The 25456-nt window shown below is 40.7% G+C and overlaps 3 protein-coding genes across 4 annotated transcripts in view; 2 read left to right on the top strand and 1 right to left on the bottom strand.

The window, feature by feature from the left end:
- Positions 1–713: 713 nt before the first annotated feature.
- Positions 714–25456, top strand: part of dym (dymeclin) — a 48760-nt gene continuing 24017 nt past the window's right edge. The window contains exons 1-14 of one of the 2 annotated variants that reach the window (XM_077498584.1): positions 714–1206; positions 5648–5838; positions 6233–6285; positions 6385–6478; positions 7253–7389; positions 7926–7998; positions 10917–11042; positions 11690–11829; positions 16984–17169; positions 18213–18391; positions 18854–18979; positions 19053–19166; positions 19262–19356; positions 24454–24553. In XM_077498584.1, coding sequence (XP_077354710.1) covers positions 943–1206; positions 5648–5838; positions 6233–6285; positions 6385–6478; positions 7253–7389; positions 7926–7998; positions 10917–11042; positions 11690–11829; positions 16984–17169; positions 18213–18391; positions 18854–18979; positions 19053–19166; positions 19262–19356; positions 24454–24553 — 1878 coding nt within the window. In that variant the 5' untranslated portion in view covers positions 714–942. Of the gene's footprint in view, positions 1207–4850; positions 5071–5647; positions 5839–6232; positions 6286–6384; positions 6479–7252; positions 7390–7925; positions 7999–10916; positions 11043–11689; positions 11830–16983; positions 17170–18212; positions 18392–18853; positions 18980–19052; positions 19167–19261; positions 19357–24453; positions 24554–25456 lie in introns of those variants that run through there. The other variant, XM_077498585.1, reaches the window with a different exon arrangement.
- On the bottom strand, positions 1564–3199 carry rad1 (RAD1 homolog (S. pombe)). Its single transcript, XM_077498587.1, has 6 exons — positions 3079–3199; positions 2528–2796; positions 2350–2461; positions 2098–2255; positions 1746–1846; positions 1564–1666 (listed from the first exon to the last, which is right to left on the bottom strand). The coding sequence occupies exons 2-6, from the start codon at positions 2720–2722 to the stop codon at positions 1564–1566; spliced, it is 669 nt and encodes a 222-aa protein (XP_077354713.1). The 5' UTR covers positions 2723–2796; positions 3079–3199.
- c21h18orf32 (chromosome 21 C18orf32 homolog) lies at positions 2805–4170 on the top strand. The gene is made up of 3 exons (XM_077498588.1): positions 2805–3295; positions 3612–3813; positions 3908–4170. Exons 2-3 carry the CDS (start codon positions 3631–3633, stop codon positions 3971–3973), a joined length of 249 nt encoding a protein of 82 aa, XP_077354714.1. The 5' UTR covers positions 2805–3295; positions 3612–3630; the 3' UTR covers positions 3974–4170.

Here is a 25456-nt window from a genome sequence, read left to right as displayed (position 1 = left end):
AGTCAACCTTGATTTACTATAAACATTTTCATAAAAATATATAATTCACAATAATACAGAAAAGATGCAGCAGCTTGCACCCTATAGTGGCCATCTTGTACTTCAGTAATCCTGTGAGTATATATTTTTTTTATGTATCGATTTATTACAATTAAATGGAAACATCCTTGGAAGAATTGTTACCTGTTATGTATAAATATATTCACAAAGAAAGCAGAAAATATGAAAGTGCTGGAATGAACAAGTTCAATTAATTTGAACCCATTTGTCCATAACTGTACAAACCAATTGTTTAAAGAGAGAGTTTGGATTTTTTAACATGAATCAATATTTCATCCTCAGATCCAGTGGTGTGTGATCATCACTGACTTATCCCTGACAGTGTTCTGTGACACGAGTTCTGGTCCGGGTTTGCTCGAGAGGAAAATAATCCTGCAAGCTGGCTGTCAAGTAAATAAAGCGTTTTTCTTCTGAAAACAATTTGTGTTCAAAACAGTGATACATTGGCATCACAAAACTCCCTCCTGAAAAAAAGTCAGACTCCATTACTGCCGGGCACTATTTTTCTGTTTGTTCGTATCAATGTGCGTCGCCCCGCATACAGCTGATAGTCGCGCCTTCCGCCTTCGAAAAGACAACTTGTAGATTAGTGCGCGTCTATCAGCTGTATGCGGGGCGATGCACAGTGATACGAACAAACTGAAAAATAGTGCCCGGCGGTAATGGAGTCTGACTTTTTTTCAGGAGGGAGTTTTGCAAATGTATCACTCTTTTCAAACACAAATTGTTTTCAGAAGAAAAACGCTTTATTTACTTGACAGCCAGCTTACCGGACTACTTTCCTCTCGAGCAAAACCGGACCAGAACTCGTGTCACAGAACGCTGTCGGTGGTAAGTCAGTGATGATCGCACACACTGGAGGTGAGGATGAAATAGAGATTCATGTCAAAAAATCTGAACTATCCCTGTAAAGCTGCCCTGCCACATTTTTTTATGGAAACAATCACTCCTCGTCATCCACTTCCTCGTCAGGACAGCAGTAGTAATCCACAAAGCAGATCTGTCCGTCGTCGTTGCGCACCAGGTACTGCAACGACAGGACGCCCCTGCTGTCCGTCCTCACGGATACTTTGCTGGACAACGCCAACGCCTTGGTGGACGGCTTCAGAAGGGACATTTTGTACCTGGGTGGACGGAGCGTTAAATGTAAGTTGTGACATAATTTTTTTTAAAGTTCAAATCATTATATGTGGCGCTGGTTTATCTTGGAAGACTTTCAGCAAAGAGGGAAAACGTGCTAGTAATTATTGAACAAAAAAATGTAATTTGTTAGAAATGTAAGAGTATGTTTGCTCTTTTTTTTTTTTTTTTTTTTTTGTTTACTGATACATTAATTATACACGTCGCCTGCTGTACATATAAAACACCAAGAGGTAACAAGCATTGCCCAGACGGTACCTTTTCCCCACTTCACTGGAGTGATGGCATATCTCAGGCTGGTTTATTTGTTCCTCAAAATTTGGCTTGTAACAACTTGGTAGAAAAAAAATAAATAATCCACACTCACTTGTTGGTTTGCGTAGTGGTGCAATGGAAAAGCTCCATCATGTCAGAATCTTTGGGGTAATCGTAATGAGCGCTTCCAGCATTGCCGAATGTCGACAGCCTGGAGCGAGAACGCATCAAAAGTAAAGTCATGACAAAAACCTTCAGTGAAAAGGGGCAAAAAAAGTCGGCGTACTTACCGAAAGTAAGGCTGTTTAGGGGACATGGTGATCTGCAGCACCTCGCTGGTCATGTCCAGTTCAGAAAAAGCCTCTTTTAAACTCTCGGACAGCAGGATCACCTTTGATGGAAAAAGAAAAAACAAAACACAGACACCATTTTTCTTATAGAAATAATTCATTTTGGTTTCTACTACTCATCGTCACACTTTCCCATCATTTTCTGTGCACTCCAATATTGTACTGAGCAGCTGCGACACTATCACTCATCACTATGCTACAGCTACACTGTAACAAGTCATTCAGGTTTCTATTGAGATTGCAACTTTTCCATCACAGAGGTTCCATTAGCGTGACGTGTTTTGACCGTCACCTTGTTTGTGACGTTGCTGCTGCAGAATTCAAAGTCAACGGGCTCCTCTGGCTCCTGCGTGTTGATCTTGCACACGGTGACCACCCCGCCCTCCTCCAGAAACAGGGTCAGGGGGTAACCATAGCCTCTGTAGCACAGTCGCAGGGCGGTTGACATGCCTGAGGCAGATACAGTCGATAAGAGATACTGTTTATATAGGTACAGTAGGTAGATAAGAGTTGTATTCAGTCATATTTGCCACTTCCAACTCACCGCCTGGTACTGTGCTTCCTCCAAAAATACTGAGACAATCCAGCAGAACTGTGAGGTTGATCTGCAATCCCACCAAATCTTCCTTGAGAGTAAACTCCTGGAAGATTTCAGCCTGGAATATGAAAGCAACAGTAGTCATATTAGTATAACGATCATAGAATTAAACAAGCAAACAAACCTGGATGAAGGCGTTGGCCTGAAGGCATTTGGAGTCCTCTACGGTGACTTTGAGGCCATTGGGTGTGGCGGTGAAGAGGGCGTGGTCTTTGAAAGCGATGGCTTTCAGGATGTTGGACAGATTGCGTGCATTGTCCAAGCTGGCCACCAGTACGTATTGCTCATCATCGTCCTGTGAATGCATCGATAGCGGCATTTTCGTGCTGAGACACCTGTGCACTACACTAATTGACAAGTGTAGTTCAGTGTCTTGGTGTTGAAGTGTTGCCTCTGTGGATGAAAATTAAATTGAGGTTTTCGGTCTTTGTGTACTTGTTTTTTTCTTCTTCCAACTACGAAGTTAGAAAGACGTTGTTGACCGCGACATAGTTAATTCCGGATAGTCAAATGTAGCTTTTAAATGTTTAATCTGATTACCATAGTTACATGACTACAGCTCACTTCACGGTCCACTTAGTGAGTCTGACATTAGCCATTTTAGGACTATGCACGGCTTGCATGTTAGTTCTAACTTTCTAAATATTAGAATAGAACAGCGAAGAAGTCACTCACGTAGTTCTAATTCAGAAAACCATTGAACTGCGTTTTTTGAGAAAGGCGCCCGCGATGGCTCTACTTCCGCCTCCTACTTCTTCGACAACTTCCGCCAGTTCCCTTGCAGCGGAAATAGCTTTTGCGCATGCGTGTTGCCTTACGCCTTCCAGAGCATTCTTTTCACATGACAGCTAACCTGCGAGCGAGAGTCTGTTTGTGCTTTTAATTTCTAAAGGTGAGTCTTGTTACCCGAATACGCGGTTACTTTTACTATTTATCTATGTAACGAACGTATATTACTAAAATGCCTGACAAATTATCAGTGTTAGCCACGTAGCTAGTCAGTTAACCTACTTTAGTCGCTAAATAAACAACACGTCAAGTAAACGTGTTGGCAATGTTGATAACGTGAGTTAAAATGTATACATTTGATGAAGAAACGTTTGTCTTAAATGAGGCAGGACATTGATTTCTGACTTTGCTACTGTTTACACTTGTACTACACCGCAACATCACTGCGAATTTTAACGATGTGTGCATCGTTGTTGCAGGTGTAACTTTGCTACAGCCATGGTTTGCATCCCCTGCATTGTCATCCCTGTTCTGTTGTGGGTCTACAAGAGGTTCCTGGAGCCCATTCTCTACCCTTTCATCTCGCCCATCATCAATAAATTCTGGACCAAAAAAGCAGTGCAAGAGTCCGGCACAGGTGACACCATCGTCAGTGAGAAGTGCAACGGAACATCCAAGGAGGTAAGATGAAGAATAACGCCATAAAATGTGATGAAATAGTTCGAAAAAATATTAATAATTACCGGTAATCTTCTCTCTTTCTTTTTTTTTCCAGCTCAACCACAATGGAGAGGTTACTGCCAATGGATCTATTGTTGTGGGCGATAAGAAGACAGACTGATCATTCTGAGTGGTTGTCGTGCAGCACATTGATAAAATTGTAAATATTCTATAGATGCTGCGTTTATAATTTTCCAGTTGACATGTAGAATATTATTCACCTTGTCTCAATATTGTTAAATATTTCAGTTTTTTTTTTTTTATCCAAATGAAACATGATGTTACCGTTATGATGGAAATAAATTATGTATATGTAAAGGCTGTTCAATGTGTATTTATTTGAGAGACTTGTTAAATGAAAGCAGCAAATTGTCCAAAAATAAATAGTATTTTGGACTGTTTTAATAATAATAATAATAAAAGTTGAGATTTAATTGTTGGGGAAATAAAGGATGAAAGGACTAAACAATTTGAACAAGACGGCATAAGGCTTGGTGGTCGTTTGACTTGCCTTACAGTTCTGAGATTTTTCATTTGTCCACAGGTGTGAGTGTGAATTGCACTCAATCTCTCATACACCGTTTTTTTTTTTTCTTTTGCTCATACTGTGAAAATGCTCACATGCACACTACTGAACGCATATTTCAGAATATTCTATATATGTGTATGAGAATGTTTCAGTACTCTAACTTGAAATTTATCTCTAACGGCCTCATAACACAGCACGCTCAGTTATAATTTTAGTTTCTGTGTTGTTCACGTTCACATATTTATGGCCGAGAAGACTTTTACGTTGCCGCCGTAAAAACTTTTTTTTTTTTTTTTTTTAAACAAACAAAATGACATGACCAAATAATCAGATATTCCAGCTAGGCCATGACGTCATAAACAAAATAATTTACATAAACTCGATAATTATTTTTTCAAAATTTAGCCAGTGTGCGGCGTTTTGTTAGTGTATGACGTGCGACGCAAGTGAACTCATTTCGTGACGTCATCACGCACGGGGTCCGCGACGTGGAAAACATGGAGGCGAAGCAGTGTGTAAAGTAGTTCTCCCCCCTATTTCTATAATTTCTCTGCGATTGAAGCCTGCACATTTTCACCTTCCACCTAGATAATAGTCAGTAGCATTAACTGACGTAGGACTAGGTGGGTTTACTTTGCTCTCCCACTAGTGAAGAGAGCCAAGGGAGCGACGAGAAGCGTTTGTGACAGGTAAGCTAAGCGGTCAGCTGATTGCGAACAAGCGGCTAATGTTAGCTGTCATAGCAACAACAACCTCAACCTGCTTCAGTTATTCAAACGTGTTTAATTAAATGGTCGCTCCCATGGCGGTGTCCGTATTGCCTGTTCCCAGTCACAACGACCGTACCATAACGTCATTGTCAAACTCTAAGCAGTGCAGTTTTAACTGTGATATAACGACATACAAATAGCGGGTTCCCTAGACTTATTTTCATAATGTTAGGTTAACAGGGCAGCACGTCTGTCTAGGTGTGATTGTGAAGCTTGTTTATCTGTGCCCTGAAATTGGTTGATGACCAATTCAGGTCGTTATTGGCTACTCTCGCCAAAAGTCACTTTAGTTTTACACAAGACTACAGTATCAATGCTTATTTGTGCACATAGCAATTAGCTGGCGACCAGTTAAAGGTGCCCTCACCCTCATTTGTCCAAAATCAGCTAATCTAGGCTGCAGCTCATTTGCAACTTATATAAAGACAAGCAGGAAAGTGATTTTGTAATATTTGAAACATATCCAGTCACCTTGGTCATGTTTCAATATCCGCAGTTGTTGGCATATGCCCGACAAACAAGTGTTGAGGCAGTACTGAGTCTGGAGATGGGAGCCAACACCAGCCAGCTCAGTGACCTGCCCAACAACCCCAGCCTTAAGGCTCTGGTGGGCACCGAGTCCATATCAGAGAACGACCCCTTCTGGAACCAGCTCATCTCCTTCACTGTCATCAGTCCCACCAGCAGGTACCCGACAGAAGTCTAGTCACGTGTCTGAAGCGGTTAAGTCCCATGCAGGATTCTCCAGACTACTCCAGGATGTTTACAAAGCCGTTACTTGAGTAATGATTCATCAGGGTTATTCATCCTGGTTGTGCATAAAGTGATAGACTAGTTAGTGTTTAGTTCTTGTGAAAGATAGCATTGTTAGGATGCATGGTTAAAGTGACATAATTACAATTTTACTTTTTTTTTTCTCTCTCTCTCTTAATTGGAGCACAATTGGGTCATGGCAGTGTGAAGATCATTAAGCAAAAAATAAAGTACTGTAAACAAATGAAGTACTGTAAACATGTATGAGGACTGAGGTTTTTTTTTTTTGTTTTTTTTTTTTTTTCCTCTTTCTTTCTGTTTCAAACAGTGGAGATTCGAAGTTGCTGGAAGAGGCTGTCTTACCGCTGGCCAAGCTCCTCAGTACGGCAACTTTCTTAATTGATAAATTGATCAATATTGCAGTCAGGCACACGGAAAATTGTATTACATGTGTAATGTTTTTCCCCCTCCTGTTTTCAGTTGAAAACAATCCCAGAACAGGGAACCTTGGCGCGCTGGTTAGAATCTTCCTGGGACGGACAAAAGAGCTGAAAATCTCCACAGAATGCCAAGAGTGAGTGTGGGAAGCTTTTGATGTTCGTCATCAGTGTTCCGTGTTAATGTGTCTAAGATGGCAGAGTTAATCAAAAGAAGGACTGGCAAGGTCAGCGTAATCAATTCTATGGGAAAAGCAATGTCAGGTAGAATTATTATATTTGGATTAAAGTATGGCCAGACTTTCTTTATTTCAGTTGTCTTCTATTTGTTCAGATTTGAATAGGGAAAGGAAAAGGAAGTAATGTAAATAGAAGTATTCTGTTTCAGGGTCTAACTGTCACCAACATAAAAACATTAAAAAACAAAAAACAAAACCTTTGATAGCATATTTTAGCCAATATATATATATTTTATTTTGGATGGGGAAAAACATTTCTAAGTAGACTTAGACTTAGACTTGACTTTATTGATCCCTTTGGGATTGCTCCCTCTGGGAAATTTACATGTCCAGCAGCAATGAGAACAGATAATAAAATAAAAAAGAATTCAATCAATCAATAAATAAGGTTATTACACCAGAGGTTGAATTAATACTACTACTACTAATAAAAATTCAATCAATCAATAATTCACTCCTTGAATTCCCATAGATATTTATAAGGAACTCTTTTCCTACACTGGAATATTAATTACTTGGAAAAATTGATTCAATATTGTTTGTTTTTTGTTTTCAAAAGAAAATAAACACTTATCCAATGTTTTAAAATAACACTTTCCCATGCTCACCTGTCATCCAAGTTAATGAGCATCCAAAATGTGTTATGATGTGATTTCTACTCTTCCTCCACAGTCAGCTATTCATCTGGCAAGCCCACAATGCTCTCTTCATGATCCGCTGCCTGCTCAAGGTGTTCATCCAAGAGATGAGCGAGCAGGAGCTGCACTTGCAGTTCAGTTACCAAGAGAGGGCGCCAGGCTCCTATAGCGGTGAGCGACGTTTCCCAACTCTTCCTCCCACCACATACACACGGGAGGTGGTCTAGGACAGGAAGTTGTTGTTGGAGGGTGCATGGAAAGGGGAAACAATCTGACATAATGAAGTGACATGTTGCATTCAAGAAATCTGGGAAAGTTGGGTAGCTTTGTTGCGGTTTCTTCTATGTTTTGAGTAAGTGATGTTAACTCATATTTTGACTACTTTTTCTTACATATTCAAACCCCACTCTATATTAACAATCAAAATGATTGCTTTTGCCTTAAAAGTCAATGCAAAAAAGACACAAAAAAAATTGAAAGAAATTATTTTACAGGCGGTTTAAAAGGGACTCTACATACAGTCATTGATCTGCCTCTGTTACATCTGATACTACCTTGAAATCTGGAAAATTGCCAGGTCAACTTAGTCCATCCATTCTGTGTCTGTGGCCTTCGTATAGAATAGAAAAACAGAACAAAGGTTGAAAATTACAGACTTTACAGAGAGCATAAAAAGGGCTTTTAACATCTCTCTTCGTCCCTGCTAGGAGCGAGCCATGAGGACCTCCTCGAAGAGCTCTTATCCAACCTAGTGCACCTGATCGTTGAAGTACCGCTGCTGTAAGTACTTCCAGTGCGAGTGCATGTGTATGTGTGTGAGTCATGAACCTAACTTGTGCACATTTTAAAAAGGTCAAGATGTGCTCAGACTGTTGGGGGATAAAAAGACAGTTATGGTGACCGGGAAGATCACAATGCCCCAACTGTTCCCACGCAGCTATTTAATAATGTCACTTGTCTGACATTTTACATAGCAGACTTCAAAAAAGATGAAACAGTGGTGACCCTTACGCAGTTTGTCCCTCTCTCTATTCCTCTTTCTCGTTGGATTACGTCCAGGATATTAGTCACTGACATAATAAAAATCTATTCACTTTGTCGTTTTGTAGTTGGGGGTTCGAATCCGGGTCTGGTTTTCCTGTGTGCGATTTGCATGTTCTCTCAGTGCTTGCGTGTTTTTTCTTGGCACTTTGGCTTACTCCGACATGCCAAAAACTGTTAGGTTAATTTAAAAAAGGAGTCTACCTAAAAATATTCTTTTTCAATATGTTATATGGACCGCCACTACTCCATTCTCGTGATGATTAATATTGTGTTTATGGAATATGAGTTAAGCAGAAAAATCCACCCGTTTTTCTCCATCTCGGTGGGCATTTTGCCACTTGCTGTCGACTGAAAATGACATCACAGTTGCGCAGGTATCAACCAATCACTGAACAAAATTTCACACATTATCATTATTATGATATTCAAACTTTTCTGCTATGCTCCACCAACACAACAATGCTTAAATCTCAAATGTCGCTGGCAAAAAACTATGTCATCTTGGTAAGATTTTTGTCTTTGAAGGATGACTTAAAATGGGCAAAATGGCCCCAAAATGTCACATTGCTGTGTGTTTTCATGTTTTATGGAGAATCATCAAACTTTACTGCCATATTACACCTGCTTGCAATGACGAAAGCCACATTTTTCACAATTTAAGTTCATCTATACATGTTTCAAATTTGATAGCGATTATGTCACTAAGGTACTAACATAAGCTTTTGGACAGGTTTATATGAAGGAAACTAGGAAATGACTGAAATTCCATCATCAAATGTAGAGGCAATTATTAGCATACATTTCACTGTTATCAGTGTGCCTCTGAGGAGACAACACAAGTGGCCATTACAGCTACAGGGAATGAAAATGGAATCAACAGAAGATTATGCCTTAGATGTAGTTGATCCAAGAAGTGTTTGCCTGGTTTGAAGGTCTTGTTCTTCCGCATTGCTTTAATCCAAACATGTCTCGGTGAAGAAGAAAAAAAAAAAAGGCCTTCACAAAACTGTTCCCATAATATCACAAGCATGTTCTCCATCCATTTCTGATAGCGCCAGTTGTTCACATGGCACGTATTGTCGATAAACAGCCATTCAGACTCACATACTTCAATGAATCTCACATTGGTGTTTTGCGAATGTGGGCGGAAGCCTGCGTACCTGGAGTAAACCCATTCAAGCAGTGGAGAGCATGCAAAATCCACACAAACATTTGAACGCCGAAACTCTTGACTTTGAGGCAGATGCAGTAACCACTCGGGTCCGCCGTGCTGCCTGGGAAGGACGCAGTGTCCAAAATGTCTTGGTTAGATGAAGAAGTAGGGTGGGGGAATCGTAAGGGAATCCAACTCCTGATTGATTGATTGAAGAAATAATTGCTTAAGAGGTGTGTTTGCATCGAGTAGATTTGTCATAATGGAAGACATCCTTTCCTCCTCTCTGTCCACAGGCATCATTCAATCCTCTGCGCTTACATAAACGCATTGGGCATTCCAGCATATTATTCATTGTTCCTGGCTCCCAGACTCACCCTGTTCCATTGCCTCCCTCTCCCCTCCCGACCTCCACCACTTTGTGGCTCTCGGCCCGTTTCCTCCTTAGTACGTGCTCGCGGTGGAGATGCAGTCATTCCTTTGTGGTTACACACTTCTCTCGCTTTGATCATAGCCTTGGAAGAAAACTTGTTTTCTTTTTCTTATTATTGGGGCTTAATTTTTACAAGATAAATGTCACTAGTCATCATTGTGTTTGCACAGTTTTTCCGTTGATGCCTTTTGACATTAGCATACCAGTTGTTCACATGCGCTTACTAGTGTTGTCACTATTGAATATTTTTACAATCGATTATTCAATCGATTTATCAACTGATCGGCTTCTTTTTTAATTTTTTGTTAAAGTGTATTACAAAAGCGTTTTCCCCCGATTTATTGTTTATTAACCAGTGATTGGTGTTTATTTCGTACTTCGTATTTGGTGATTTAGCATCTTCGCGATTTAACATCCATGTCATTTATTTTGCCTGGAAATATTAGTTTTACATTTATATCGTAACATTGATATTATAAATTTGACTTGGCCCCGGAGGGATATAAAAATTACACTGCATTAATTAAAAAAATACATTTTAAAGAAATTACCTATCTCAGTCATTAAACAATATTGTAGTTGTGAAATGTAATAGAAATTGTGTCCAAAAAGTCAAGACAATGAATTTAACTAAACACTAACAGACAGTATCTACTATCTCTGAAGAGGTGTCCTGCCTTTGCCCCTATATCGGTCCTTTTCATATAGGGGGTCACGGTGCGATGTCAGGAGAACATGTTTATTTTTTTGTCGTGCTAGAATAAAGTGTAATTGCACATCTACTATAGTAGGTGGCAGTGACGCTCTCTTTGTCAGAGAGTGCGCAAGAAGTATTAGCTCCTCTGCAGGGGTGTAGAATTTTATAGACAAATTATTAGACTATAGTTTTGGCAGAGAGTTGAGAGGCATATTTTCTTCTTCCTAGGGAGCATAACAAGTAGTAATAGAGAAGCAATGCCCATATATCTATGATTCAGTGTTGTCACAACAGTAACAAAACTGCTGTTCTCTCAGTTGATGTTGCATACTTGAACTTTAATGTCCACACTGTCATCTTGTGTACTGCAGTGACATCACCTACAGTATCCTGTTTGAAGCCGTCACCACGCTGCTGGTGTTTTTCTCCTACCAGCTGTTCTGCAAGGACATCCTCAGAGATGGTTTGATCTACCGACATGTCATGAAGGGACGATGGTGAGCAGACACACGCATACATTTTCTGGAATGCTTATGGTCAAGTGATTTATTTCCCCCCCCCCCTCTAAGAAGTAACAAAAAGGGAAAAATAATGTTTTTAACCATTGTATCTGTTGCATGCACATTTGCACTGCTTTCATACATCACAATTTCTTGTTCTGGCGTTATCGTATATCGCATTTCCTCATGCTTGAGTGGCAAAGTGACTCCAAAAAGTTATACAAAAGTTCTCAGTTTGTTCCCGGAGCGGGCCGTCCACATTCTGTTGCTGGAATTCCTCCAGCCTGTCGTGGGACTGTCGCGGGCCTCTGTCTGCTTCGCTGCACTGCCAGACAGTTTCATCACGCACATCACAAACAATGTCTTCATGTGTTATTCTGCCACGGTCTTAAAAACAAGGAAGCGGCCATCGCCCCGCCGTCTCCTCTGTGACCCTTCCCTCGCTGTCTGGGAGAGGAACGCAAAGTCGGAATTTTGAGGGATGACATCCATTCCATAAGTTTCCGACCCCTCGTGTCCTAAATACACATGCTCCCCTTGAGTAAAAGTCACTCCAAGCATCCGATGCCATGCAAAATATGAGTACATTCATGTCAATATTTACATAGGAAATAGGATAAACGTGTACTTTTCTTTTTCTCCAGTTTGTCACTGACTAGTCGCCTGGTGAAGACGCTGCTCTATAACTTCATCAGGCAGGAAAAATGTCCGCCGCCAGCAACACACATCTTTGAGCCCAAAGCGGAGGGTGGCCTGCTTTACGGACTGGCGTCTGGCGTGGCAAGTAAGAATACACCCACAAAAAGCACCAACACCCGCTTTGTGTGGCATGACCGCCAACAAATTGTACATGTTCATCGACACCCGTCCTGCGTGTCAGAATTTTGTTCTCGAAAAATGAGGATATGCATAGCAAAATCATAGTCTGAAAATTAGAACAAAATTTGCAATCGTAAGCGGTGCCTCATTCATATCCATATGACATTAATCTAATCCAAAATATTGCGACTTTCATTCTAATATTTTCAAGCTTTGATTAGGATATACATGTATGCACCTAAATGTGCGTGACAATCGTTCATTTTTGTACATTGACGTAATGTTTTTTTTTCTTTGAGGGAACTGGAAGAGCCAACTTTGACTTAAATAGAACAAAATATCTTGCAAGTTTTGTTCTACTATTTTCAGAGTATCATTTGGACAGAAATATACATGTGCACATAAATGTTGGTCACATGTTGGTCACGCTGTTCGTACATTATACAACCATAATGTAACAGTTGCACATGCCTAATTGAACATGAGGCTGCTGCATTGGCCAGCTACTGATGACGTAAATCTTTTTCTTTCTCAAATGAACGTATGAAACCTGAAATAGTCACAAGTTTGATCTATACTATGGCAATAGTTGATCACACCATATGGTATTACTGGTATTAATACACCAGGAAACAAGTCCAAACTGAAGAGTGCACTTTAAAGTACGCAACACGTCACAGTGATGACCTGAACTCTTCATAAATGCCCAATGTGGTGGCATACAGAGTGTGTCATCATTTTGCTAACTTAATTGGCTTGAACGATTTTTCAGTGAATCGGATGCCGTTGACATTCACACCATTAATGTTTACACACAGCAGTGATTACACAGCAGTGATTGCACAAGCCCTTTATAGGTGGGCAGCCAGGCCTTTCTTGCACCCCACTAGGCTACGCATAATGTGTGGGCAACCCTTTTGTGTGCGTATGTGTGTGTGCGCGTTTGTATGTGTGCGTGCATGCACTTAATACGTGTCTGTCTTGTGTGAATGTTTGTGACCATAGATGTACGACCACGTGTTAACCCTGCAGAAAAGCATTTTTTGTGGGACGGTGGTGGCAGATTACATCCACTGAGCCATCGACATTCACCGACTTGTCTGCATGTGTATGTGTGTCAGTGGCTAGAGAGACGGGTCTGATGATGAGTTATGGTGCCCTGTCCTCTTCCGTAATCCCCCAGAGCCCGTCTGTCTGCAGCCGCCTCCCTTGTACACACACGCACATCAACAAAGACACAGGGCAACTCTTGTAGTCGCCGCTAGGAGACAGCGCTTGTTTTATTTCTCCCTTTGCAGCAAGCGTGCACATTCCATTTCCATGTGGAAAATGTTGTTTGCAACTTAAAAAAAAAAAAAAACCTCATAAAAGGGAATTTTTACGCATTTAGGTCCAGTTTTATCCTCAGACTAGCCGGAGGAGCTTTTTTGAAGAATAGCTTTTTTCTTTGCTGTTGTGTAGGTATCATGGGAAAAATTGTGCTTTTGAACACACCATGTTCTCATAATGTGTGAGATTATCGGAACAACATGTTGGCATCTTGTTTGTACAGCAACAGAAACATGCCGAAGCTCTGGCCCGGCTTCTTTCATCTTTGTTTATAAATTATAATGTCTAATCATACCCAAATACCGATCCAAGAGCTGTATGAAAAATGTCAACTGGTACGAACTGTATTTTATAGTGATAGCCTGTTACTACCATTTTGTTTACTTACATCTACTATTGTAGCCACAGAGATCTCACACAATTTCCGCATTGAAGCTGGTATGCACAAGTCAGTGGCATAACCAAATGGCCAAATCCCAACCAATCAATCATTGAATGACCACCCTACGGCCAACTAAATGGCCAATTAACCAACCAACCATTGGCTAATGACCAACAAACTTGGTCCACATTAAGACAAAGGTGGGACATTTTCAATTTCACAGCCAGAGGGCAAAACATTTTAGCCTCCTGTCCTGTTTTCATTTGATAAATTATGCTCATGGACTCCTTGTGGTCCAATACCTTCTAGTCCATTGATGGCCACTTTGTAGAAGATGATTGATTTGAGTTTTTTGAGCCGTCTTCATCTTAGAACGAACATGGGGAACTTAAATGATGGAGGGTGCCACAATTTTCCGTTAATGGAAAATGGGGCCGCATAGCCTTCCTGTGGGGGCAAATTTGTACATGTTGTTTTTTTATTGCACCAACAAAAAGATGCTCAATGCAGAAAATCGAATTTCGAATCACTACTGCCATGTGTGGCTGAAAAATGGAACTGCAAACTCCCTTCTTGCCGTACACACTGCCCACATGACGTCACATCCGCTGGTTCCCGGCGGTTGCGACTGGGGCCGAGGAACCCGACCATCGCGCCCTGTGCGGCCTCCGCCTCGGTCTTCCCTTTCACCACGTACACTCAACTTGATCCAGGCCATCTCGGAACCCAGCCATCGGGTACGCAACTCTTCCCGCGCGTTCAAAGCTGAGCCCGGTGTTGTTGTGCGCCCGCTAAATGGGACGCATGGAAACTGAAGAGGTGTTGTGAGCGGAAATAACCGGTGTTGTTAAACGGCTGCGGTTAGATAATCCTGACGTTTAAAAAAACATGGTCAATCGTAAAACCGGTTAATTGATGCACCCGTACCGCAGACAGAAGGCAGGAAATTCAAACCCAAATCCAGTCTGAAAACTATTGGCCAGGGGCTTGCGGGAGTATGTGAACAGCTAAGGTGTTGATTTGCTAATTATAAGATGTTTGAGTCATAAATGGTTAAATGCATGTATAAAATATAATAATATATGTATGAATTTATAATAATGGGTTCAAAAAAATTATAGACCATCGCGTGATGTCTTGCAAACCCGGATAAAAGGACATTATAGATTATGAGGCAAAAAAGGGTTTGGCATCGGACCTTGAAATATACATCGTTTCATGCTTCATCCAGAGATCCCTTCTATGCTTGATTGACAGGGCAAAGCACTGAACCTATAAATTGGCCACATGTGCGGTTCTTGAGGTTCGTTACTAGACCGGTTCCTTCGGTAGGAATTATAGGCCTCAGTGTCCGCATGTGACCTTTTCCATTCCTTGCTTTTCACTTCCCTTTCCTCCTTGAAACCCCCCCCCAACTGGGCAACTGGCCATAGGCGAAGCAGTCACAGCAGTTATTTAGGGATTTAAAAAAAAAAAAAAAAAAAAAAAAAAAAAACATCCACTAAGTTAGACGAAAGCTTAGTGAATGTGTGTGTGAGTGCAGGAAATGTGGCAGTCTGACTGGTTTCAATGACACAGTCGGGCCAGTCACTGTGGTGCCAGTGATGGCTTGAACAAGGCTGCGTCACAGGTTGGCGCCGTCTCTTGGGATCTTATTTTCTCTCAGAAAGAATTTAGCTCTGTGGTGAAGTCATCTTCCTCCCTCACAAAACTTACACACCCACATTCGCTAACCACTTCAATTTTTGGGCCACAATTCCAAAAACATAGCAAGAGAACGAAAAGAGGAATTTCACTATTTATCATGACGATTAATTCAAATGGCTTCAACAGAAGAATGTAACTTTTTTTTTGGAATGACCCAAGATGAGATCCAATACATACCTAAATCCAGTCGGAAATCTGTTGGGGTGACCTGAAAGGGGATGGACATCATGATAGCTATATTTGCTTTTGTTTCCATGACAACAGGGGATAGAGCTGAGGCCTGTTCTTGGAGATTTCTAGAGACCCTCTCCAGAGCAGACGTTCACCTCTCTGTGTCCAAACTGCAAATAAATGGCGGTTGCCGAAGCCACTAATTTTCCATTGCTTGTCCCCTTTAATTCAAAACCCAAAATAAAAAATGTGCTGCCGCTTCCTGTGATGGGCCAATAAGCCTGTTGTGGAGATCTCACAAAATTTTATGCTGGCGCTGTAATCAAAAAACAGGCATTGAGCTGCTTTTTACGCCTAAACCAAATAAGTAGCATACCATTACACGCAGGCCTGTAGGCCCAAACAACTAACTTTGAGTTGACGATGAAGAAATAATACCTAAAGAATTACCCTGCCCTGTTAACCTTCACCACTAGATGGCAACATGCCTACTTGGCGCTCACCGTCAAGCTGGACCAACAGCAGACTCCCTATCAGAACCCCCATCCGGCTCCACGCTTGCATCATCACAGCTACCCTGTGGCTAGACGTCCAGGAGCCAGAGGGCGGTCATCCGTGTGCCTCGACATTCATGCTTCTCATGACGCCTGAGCGCGCCCGCACTTCAGTCGCAAAACCCAACACATCCCCCCCGCCCGGCACTAGCAACAAGAAAAAAAAAAAAAAAAAAGACTCCAGTAGCTTCAGTGGTTTTTGTTCTCTGGCGCCGTCTATGTTGTTTCACATCGCAGGCGCTGCAAAGGGTCACCCGTGATACCATTGTGCCCGTGCAGGTCTTGATTACATCAAGTCTGGCGGCTCATTTCCTTTTGCATTCATTCTCTCATCAAGCATAAATCAGCCTGACTTTATTTTACAGCAAAGTTGGTACTTGTAATCTATAGATTAGCGAGATATGACAGAATATTAGGCACACCTTTAATTTACTGCTCAACGGCGCCACAATTTACAGCCTCTTGACGATTGCCACTTGAACAGTTGAAGCTAAGCGGGCATACCTAATAAAGTGTCCCTCCCACGAGTCGCATGTTTTGCTGCAGTTTGACCACTGAAACTTTATCCCAGAGCTAGGAACTTTTATAGGATCATTGTGTGTTTCAATGGTGAGAGAGAGCTATTGTCTAAATTTACTGTTTAATGAGTTAATTGAAACTGCAATATAGTTTATAGTTTGATTTGCTACTACTGCTCATGTTTCTTCATTTTCCAGCAGTTTGGATTCTCTCTGTCCATGCTGCCTATGACATTTCAGTTTTAGTACTACGGCAGTCTCATGCTTGTCAGTGGGGAGATATCATTGTATATGCTATGTTTGTCATCTCAAGTGCACGGCACACTATAAGAATTCAATTAAAAAACAAAAGGTTAAGATGCAAAAATTGGTATGTGTGCGCTCCGCCTTATTTCTAGTAACTATGTATATCAATAATAATAATAATACTATATAATAATACATTTGTGTGTCTTCAGGTGGTTTATGGAGTGTCTTCACTTTGGGCGGAGCTGGCAGCAAAGTGGGGGTGGACCTGGAGCACAATCCCTTACCATTGTCCAATCAGAGCCTCCTGTTACTGCTGGTTCTGGCCAACCTGACCGACGGGCCCGACTGGCCCAACCCTTACCGCCAGGCTATTACCTGCTTCAGAAACACACAAGGTAATGGGCTTTTAGCAGCCATTTTGATTTGTAATCCTGATTTTCATAGTATAAAATGGAATGGGTGGGACAGTGAGTGAATTTATTTTCAACAATTTCAGAAACATTTAAATACAAACCTTAATGACATAAGGTATATCTGTTTTCACACCAAAATAAATAATCAGTCTGGATTGTACAACATAAGGTAATTTAGCAGATTTTTTAAAAAGTATATTCCTCTTTCTTTTCATAAATATTCTGCTCCCCTCTCGGGAGGCATATGTTTTCATTTGTAAAATATTTTCGCCTGTTGGTATGCATTTTGTAAGCGGAATTGTGTTTTTTGTTTTTTAAAAGGGTACCTCGAATTAGTAGGGCCCAACTTGCCAATCTTTCCAATTACGAGTCCTTGATCACGCCCCTTAAAGGCACACATGAACACACAAATGTAATACTGCATATGTGTGTGGCCTATTTACACTTTATAAAATCAGTTTAATTCTTTACATTCTTGATTTTATTATGTTTTTAACCAATTTTAAAAGTACTGTATTGGATGTTTTTGGTTGGGGACTGGAAAGAATGAATGATATTTCACTTTATTTCAATATGACAAATTGATTTGCTGTATAAATTGAATTACAAGCTTGGTCATAGAACATATTAAACTTTCAAGTCAAGATACCATTTTATTTGTATTACCGGTAGTATATTTTTAAATATATATATTTTTTTTTTAAATATAGTTATAGTGCCACCTATTGTTTTTTATTTTTTTGGATTTCTGCATTATCATTTTTATTATTATTTTTTTTTTACGCTATTTTTGTGGGCTTTTTTTTCTTTACGCTATTTTTGTGGGTTTACATGTCGACAAAGATCAACAATGGTGGCCATCCGGCATTTGCGGTGAAAGGATGCCAAAAATAAGTACATTATGGATCTCTTAGTAGTAGCCTAAACCCAAATTGATGGAAATGGTGGCATTTCTATAACCGGTACTAGAAGGTGACGTTACATTTTTCTCACTATAATAAAACAGTTGTCTGTGGCCCGTATAGACACGTCATCCATTCCCATGGAGCACGCCCACACGTTCCAGATCAATTTCAACAGCCTGTACACGGCGCTGTGCGAGCAGCAGTGCTCTGACCAGGCCACGTTGCTGCTCTACACTCTGCTCCACCAGAACGCCAACATGAGGACGTACATGCTTTCCAGAACAGACATGGACAATCTGGTGGGTAGCTTGGTGGCCAAATATTTCAGCAAATAGTGGCTGGGGGGTGTTTTAGTTACTCTACTGCAAGATGGGGTGTTTGGCAGGGGGTGGCATTTTTACGTTTGTTTTTAAACTGGTGTTTAAAATGTACAAATGTGGTACAGACTGGGTAGCTTCCCAGTAACAAAACAAACATGGGCACGTGTACACAGCTACTGGACACCATATGCACCTGTCATAAGATCATCTTTAATACTGCACAGGGAACTCAATTAAAACGTGTTTGGGAAAGAGAGGGTGTTTTCGTGATATTGAAGGGCTGCTGTTTTGGTTAGCAACACTCAGCAGTTGGTAAACTTTGAGAAATGTTATTTGTCTTACATGTTAAAATGTGTTATTAAAGAGTGGGTCATACAAAACTCATATTTGTCATATTTGTCAAGGCAGAATGTTTTTTGACGTCACTCTTATGTTCCTTAGGTGTTGCCCATTCTGGAGATCCTTTACCACGTGGAGGAAAGGAACTCTCACCATGTCTACATGGCGCTCATCATACTCCTCATCCTTACGGAAGACGACGCTTTCAACCGCTCTGTCCATGAAGTGGTGAGTTGGACACAGTTGCACGCACCTATGAAACACTCCTCTTTCTTTTTTTTATGCGTCCTTGTCGTCACAGGTCTTGAAGAACATCACGTGGTACTCGGAGAGGTCATTGACCGAGATCTCCCTCGGCAGCTTGCTCATCCTGGTGGTGATCCGCACAATCCAGTTCAACATGACCCGCACAAGGGTAAAGCTGTAGTTCTGTTACCCTGTAGTTCTGTTAAAAAAGTGTCGAAATACTGATGATATAGTTTGGTTACATTATGGTGTCTCCTCCTGTAGGATAAATACCTCCACACCAACTGTCTGGCCGCGCTTGCGAACATGTCTGCCCAGTTCCGATGTCTCCACCAGTACGCTGCCCAGCGTATCATCAGGTAGTGATCATCCTTTGTACCATGTCCTTATGTTGGATGGATGTTTTTTTTTAGGGAAATTTTATGTATCAAAAGTACTAGTGGTATTGATATTTGGTATTGGTGACTACTCAAGAGTTGATTACTCATACTGTTATTGGTCTGAAAAATAAGTGTTATCAGATATCCCTAATATAGTATATATCCGATATGATCAATTCATACAACAGACAAAATTTGATTGATTCTTTTGATACGATAGAAAGATACGATACAATAAATATATAGGACATAGACCACTATATCATACACTGAAGGTACTGTATGTATGTAATTATGATAATGACTACAATGTGGGGTATATATGATTGATTGGTCTATAATAGAATAGAAAGAATAGAGATGATCTTTTACCAAAATTTTACATCCTGATATAGGTCCATTTATATCCTAATAAGTATATTTTCTGATGGCCATTTTCTTTTCCTCAAGTTATGAAGCACATAGAAAACACAACAAATAAATAAAAGATAACTACAAATACAATAAAACACAAATATCCACCACAGCCACGCCAGTTAAATAATTGATGCTGAATCAGCACAAAACATCCAGTGCCACTGTGAATTTGCAGTTTTTGCGAGTATATGTATGCAAAGAAGGAAAAAAAATATATAAAATATTGAGTTTGTGCTGCGACTGTGTTCAGAAGATAACATTACGTAATGTCCAGGGAAGATTTGTGACGACACACACATACACGTTTACACACGCACACACGTCAAGCCATTCACTTCTGATTGTCAACTTCCGGCCGCACGGAAAGAGCGTTTCCTCCCCTCGCAGACACACGCACGCACACATCATCATGCACGCACAAGCGTCCTCTTATCTGTCCTGCTGCATATCTGTGACTCTGCTCTTTTGGGGAGGGAGAAACCGTCCGCGAACGTTGTCAGCCACGCGGCGGCGTCCAGCTAGCTGCCGCAGTGATAACCACGATGAACTAAATGGACTGTCTGGCCAGATAAAAGGGGATTTCCTGGCCGGAATTTCCAAACGGCCAGACAGACAGACAGACTGTTAACCCCGGCCTCCTTTTAATGGAGTCCCAGACAAGCACCATGGCGGCCATTGTTTATTTACACGCCACCGCTTGAATTTCCTGCCGACAGCACACCCAACGCCATCATTTCCTTTTATTTACTGTTCATCCTCTTTTACCACAGATAACACGTTCTCCCATTACGCAGTCCCTCGCTGCATTAAATCACTTCCACAGTCTTTCTCTTTCTGCCTCCCAGTACATTCATTCGCATGGTGCTCTCTTGTGTCCACACTTTAGTTGTGAGTCATCAATGCACCAAACAGCACATTTCCATCCACCATAAAAATAACCTTATTGGGATTCATGGAGAAATTGATCTCTCCCAACAGGCTGGTGAAAACATGTTTTCCAAACTTGCCTCAGCACACGCCATTTTAAATTCCATCTGTATTTGTGTTGAAAGAAAATTTAAGAGCAACCTGGTCTGGCGCTGACCTCCGCCAAGGCCAAGCAATCCAAATTTGGACGTTCTCTATAGATATCAACATCCTACATAAGGAATGTCACTGTAGCTCATATTTCCCAGTCTGTAAAAATTGTTTTCTACTGCATTTTTTTTTTTTTTTTGGCGCAGTTTTAATTAACGGTTGCAAAATGATATTGGGGAAAAAAATTAAACAAAGGAATTTTACAACTTTAGAGGGAATATTAGACATGTAGAGGCTGGACACAGCTTATGTGAAAAGGTATTTTTAAACTACCAAGGCATATATATATATTTTTTAATGACCATACACGTGTATGTATGTGTGCAACCGTGCCTTTATAAACACTGTGACATTTTCACTGAAGAGACAGAAACTAATGTGAAAACACCACGGAAAAATTAAATGTATTAATTAGGCTCGTTTAGTGAGTGACGCGGTGCAATCAAGTAGTTTTTGTACTCAAAAGACCAAGATCCCTTGCACATAGAGCACGTACAGAACATGAAACACAGCCTCGTTCAATCGAGGTATTCTGAATGTGTTTATATGACCAAACCATTATGGGTAACTTATTCGGGTTTTTAAAAGCCGAATAAGATCATATTCAGGCTTTTGCGTGTTCATATGATCTTTCAAAAGCCAATTATTGACCATATTCTGGTCTTGAAATGGTTATTGAATGCAGATATACGTAGTGACTGGTGTGAAGTTTCAGTCTTGCCCGTAAGAACCAATTTTTCGCTGGCTTTTTTCTCCCTTTTTGTAAAATCACATTTAAATGTTCAGGATTGATGTCAACCCAGGATTTTTCTGCATTTGGAGTTTAGTAACGGTCATGCCTGTGTTTAGGGATATTCTTCAATTCCGAGACATGGGTTTGATCTCTCGCCCGTAGACGGTGGAGTTTTTCCGCCTTTTTTTGTTTTTCAGTTCACTGACACAGAATGGAGGGGTGAAGTCAACTCGGAAAGTTTCCGCCTAAAGTGGTGACACAAACATTGTTCTGTCTGTATGTAACAATATTCCGCAATTCAAGGACAGAGAAAGTTTGAGTCTCACCTTTAAAAGCTTGCTTTTGTACATATTTTTCATATATTTTCCTGTTGTTGTGATGTAGAAACTGCTCTGACAAGGAATGGGGTGACAGGCAACCTAGTGATTTTGTTTTTCCCACCCCCTTTTGGAGGTACAATAATATCGACGAGACGAGACGTAACAGAAATGAGTCAACGCCAACTTTGAGGCGTATTCGGCAATGCAAGGACAGGAGTGTGAAATGTCTTCTGAAGTAAACTGCATTTTTCCATGCTTTTTTTTTCTATATTATATTTTCCCGTTGATAAATGTCCACTCCAGTCTTGTAAGTGACAGGATTATAATAGTTTAGAATTTTTCATTACAATTAGTTTATATTTTGTACTTTTATATTATTATTATTATTTTTTTTTTTTAAATTCAGTTACCAGTAGTTTACATTGGATTTTAGAGCAGGATTTTCTATTTTTATTTATTTTTTTGAATGCTTTGTTTTAGTTTAGTTTTAGTATTAGTATTAGGAATATGAATCAAGCAAGCATATATGTGCACAATGTGTGCACGCACAAACACAACAGAAAGCCTGTTGAGATGCAGACACATTTGACAGTGAGGCGGTCTGTTGTTGCTTTCGCCCTCATGGCTGATGGGCGCCGCGGAGCGGCCGCGTGGAAGTCCGCCCATTTCGCTCGTTTCCATGACAGTCGCTCGCGCACAGTGTGTTATTGTGCGCCAGGGTCCCAGCTGGAGCTCGAACATCCTAAGAGTACAACAAGTCCTACTGGCTTAACAGACACTCGGACAAAGCTGCTCAAATAGCTCAGTTTTTTTTTAATTTAAAGAGTGGACATGAGTCTGTTGGGTTTTCTTTTCTTTTTTTTAATGGTTGCAATGCTGACAGATGAACAGGTGTGTAGCCATTAAAGGCCATCCCTGTCCTCTCTAGTACTATATATTAGTATATTAGTTGAATGCTTTGTAGTCTGTTGCACAGTTCAATCGAGGTTTTATATTACAGTGGCACATTATTCACATATGAGGTCTCGCCACCACTCAACTGGAGTGGCATAAAATGGATATTAGATATAGATTATTTTTCTATAGTCGCTTTTATTCTGTTTTTATATTTGTATTCTGCAATACTGCGCCAAGATAGGTGTCTCACAGTACTGAGTTGGGGGTCCATATCTGAGCTCCATCCCTCCTGTGTGGATTTTGCATGTTCTGCCGTTGCTTGTGTTGGTATTGTTCTGCTACTCTACATTAGTGCTCTCACTATTGAATATTTTTAGAATTCATTATTCTATCAATTATTCAATCGACTAATCAGACTCATTTTAATTTTACATTGAAGTGTATTTCAAAAGCATTGTTTCCCTGATTACTGTTATGGGGTATATGCCACGGAAGAGGCGGGACTGTTTTTGCACATCAGTTTGGTTCCGGTTCGGTTTGCGACGTCTGGGCTGCGTCAAGATACTTGTGCTTCCGACTTTGTGCCCCCTCGGTTGCGCGTTCGCAACCCGGACCAGAAATAAACTGATGTGCAAAATCAGGTCCCGCCTCTTCCGTTGCATATACCCCATTAACCATTGATTGGTGTTTATTGTGTACTTCGTATTCGTATAGTGATTAAAAAAAAAGAGTGGGGTTGATGTCATACTACTGGTTTGATAATTGTTTTTCGAAGTAAAACCAGCTGTTTGAAAATGATAGAAATCAGTGAACAATAACTGTTGATGTGCTGAAATCAGAGGATTTGGACAATTTTAAATTAAGAAATGGCTCCAAAGGATTACTCGATTATTAAAATAGTTGTCGATTAATTTGATAATGGTTGTTTGTCTGTGAGCCTCCGATGGGCTGGCAACCAGTCCAGGGTGTAACCCACCTCTGGGATAGGCTGCAGGACACCTGTGACACTACTGAGGTTAAGTAGTATATAAAAAGATGTATGGGTAGATGTTATTCAAAACCTTTAACATAAAAATTGTGTTATTATTGATGGAGCTGGAACAAATTAATGGCATTTCAATTGATTTTAATGGTCAAAATTGATTTGATATACAAGTAAATTGAATAGGAAACTTGCTCCTTAATTTAAACTTGTAAGTCTAGATAGCGCTTTAATTCCAAATGGGCTTGTTGGCCATGTCACCTCGCATATGTTGACGGGTGTCATTTTACAAAGACTTGAACACTATCGATTGTGTGTGCATGTGTCCACGTCCAAGGTTGTTTAAGCACACTCCATACCTCCTGATTTAAGTCTATGTGCAGCCATCACATGTAATCATGCAGTCCTGTCAACACGCACACATACACACAAAACACACACAACCAAAGGGTTAATGGGAAAAACTGTTAGCATTTCTGCTAAGTGGAAAGATAAACAAAAGAGTTGATGCAACATAAAGATGAGCAAATAAATATGGAAAGGGGAAAAAAGGAATAAATAGAAGTCTGTTGTGGTTGTGAAATGTATTTGTCAGTGCTGCACTGAGTGCACTCACACCTCCTGTGTGGTTGTTTGTGTGTCTCCTGCAGTCTTTTTGCTTTGCTTTCCAAGAAGCACAACAAGGTGCTGGAACAGGCAACACAGAGTCTGAGGGGCAGGCAGAGTGAGAACACGGTCCTGCCCGACTATGTGAGTATTACACCTACGCGCATAAACACACACACCCACTTCACCTCATCAAGCAGGGTACGCATATACTGATTTTGAAAATGTTACGTTTGTGCTTAATGCTCTTAATGCCCTATTGTCGTGTACTCGAGGTGACCAACACAGCACACCACGCGGTTTCGAATTGCAAATATGGCTCACCTGTTTTCTGAGTTTGGTCATGTGATGTGCCAGTGGGAACTTTAACGGCAATTTTAGTCAACAGCAGGGGGGCTGTGCTGTATAAAAATGTCAGCCACCTTTGATCGCTGACAACAGGTGGATTATTGCCACAAATGCAATATTAATCAGAATACCATGTTTGGACGAGGGGGGACACATAAAGCATACTACTGCTGATTCAGTATTTACTGTGCATCCTACCAGCATCTGACCAATAGGTGTGCTTCCTATAACTGTCTCAACGCTCATACACCTCTGCCTCTTTAGGTGAGTTTGGCTGTCACATTAGATTTGCACATTCCTTCTCTTGTGACATGTATGAGGATGCCCTCAGGTGTTGGGGGAAACATGAGTGCATGTGAATACTCCTTTCAAGCATGCAGCGGCTGTCTGATGAGACCCGTTTTGCAAACATATCAATGCGTACATAAAGATTCTATATGAAATGCAATTATGCTGATGTGTTTTGAGGCTCGCTTCCGTTCCTTCAGGGGCTGAGTTTTTATGTAAGAGCATCTTAATCTCTCTCTCTCTCTCTCTCTCTCTCTCTCTCTCTCTCTCTCTCTCTCTCTCTCTCTCTCTCTCTCTCTCTAATATAATATAATATATATATATATATATATATATATATATATATATATATGTATGTATATATGTATGTGTATTAGGGGTGTTAAAAAAAATCGATTCGGCGATATATCG

Source organism: Festucalex cinctus, chromosome 15 (assembly GCF_051991245.1).
Source record: "Festucalex cinctus isolate MCC-2025b chromosome 15, RoL_Fcin_1.0, whole genome shotgun sequence".
Taxonomy (NCBI): domain Eukaryota; kingdom Metazoa; phylum Chordata; class Actinopteri; order Syngnathiformes; family Syngnathidae; genus Festucalex; species Festucalex cinctus.
The sequence above is the reverse complement of the archived record's forward strand: the minus strand, read 5'-3'. Positions and strand labels throughout refer to the sequence as shown.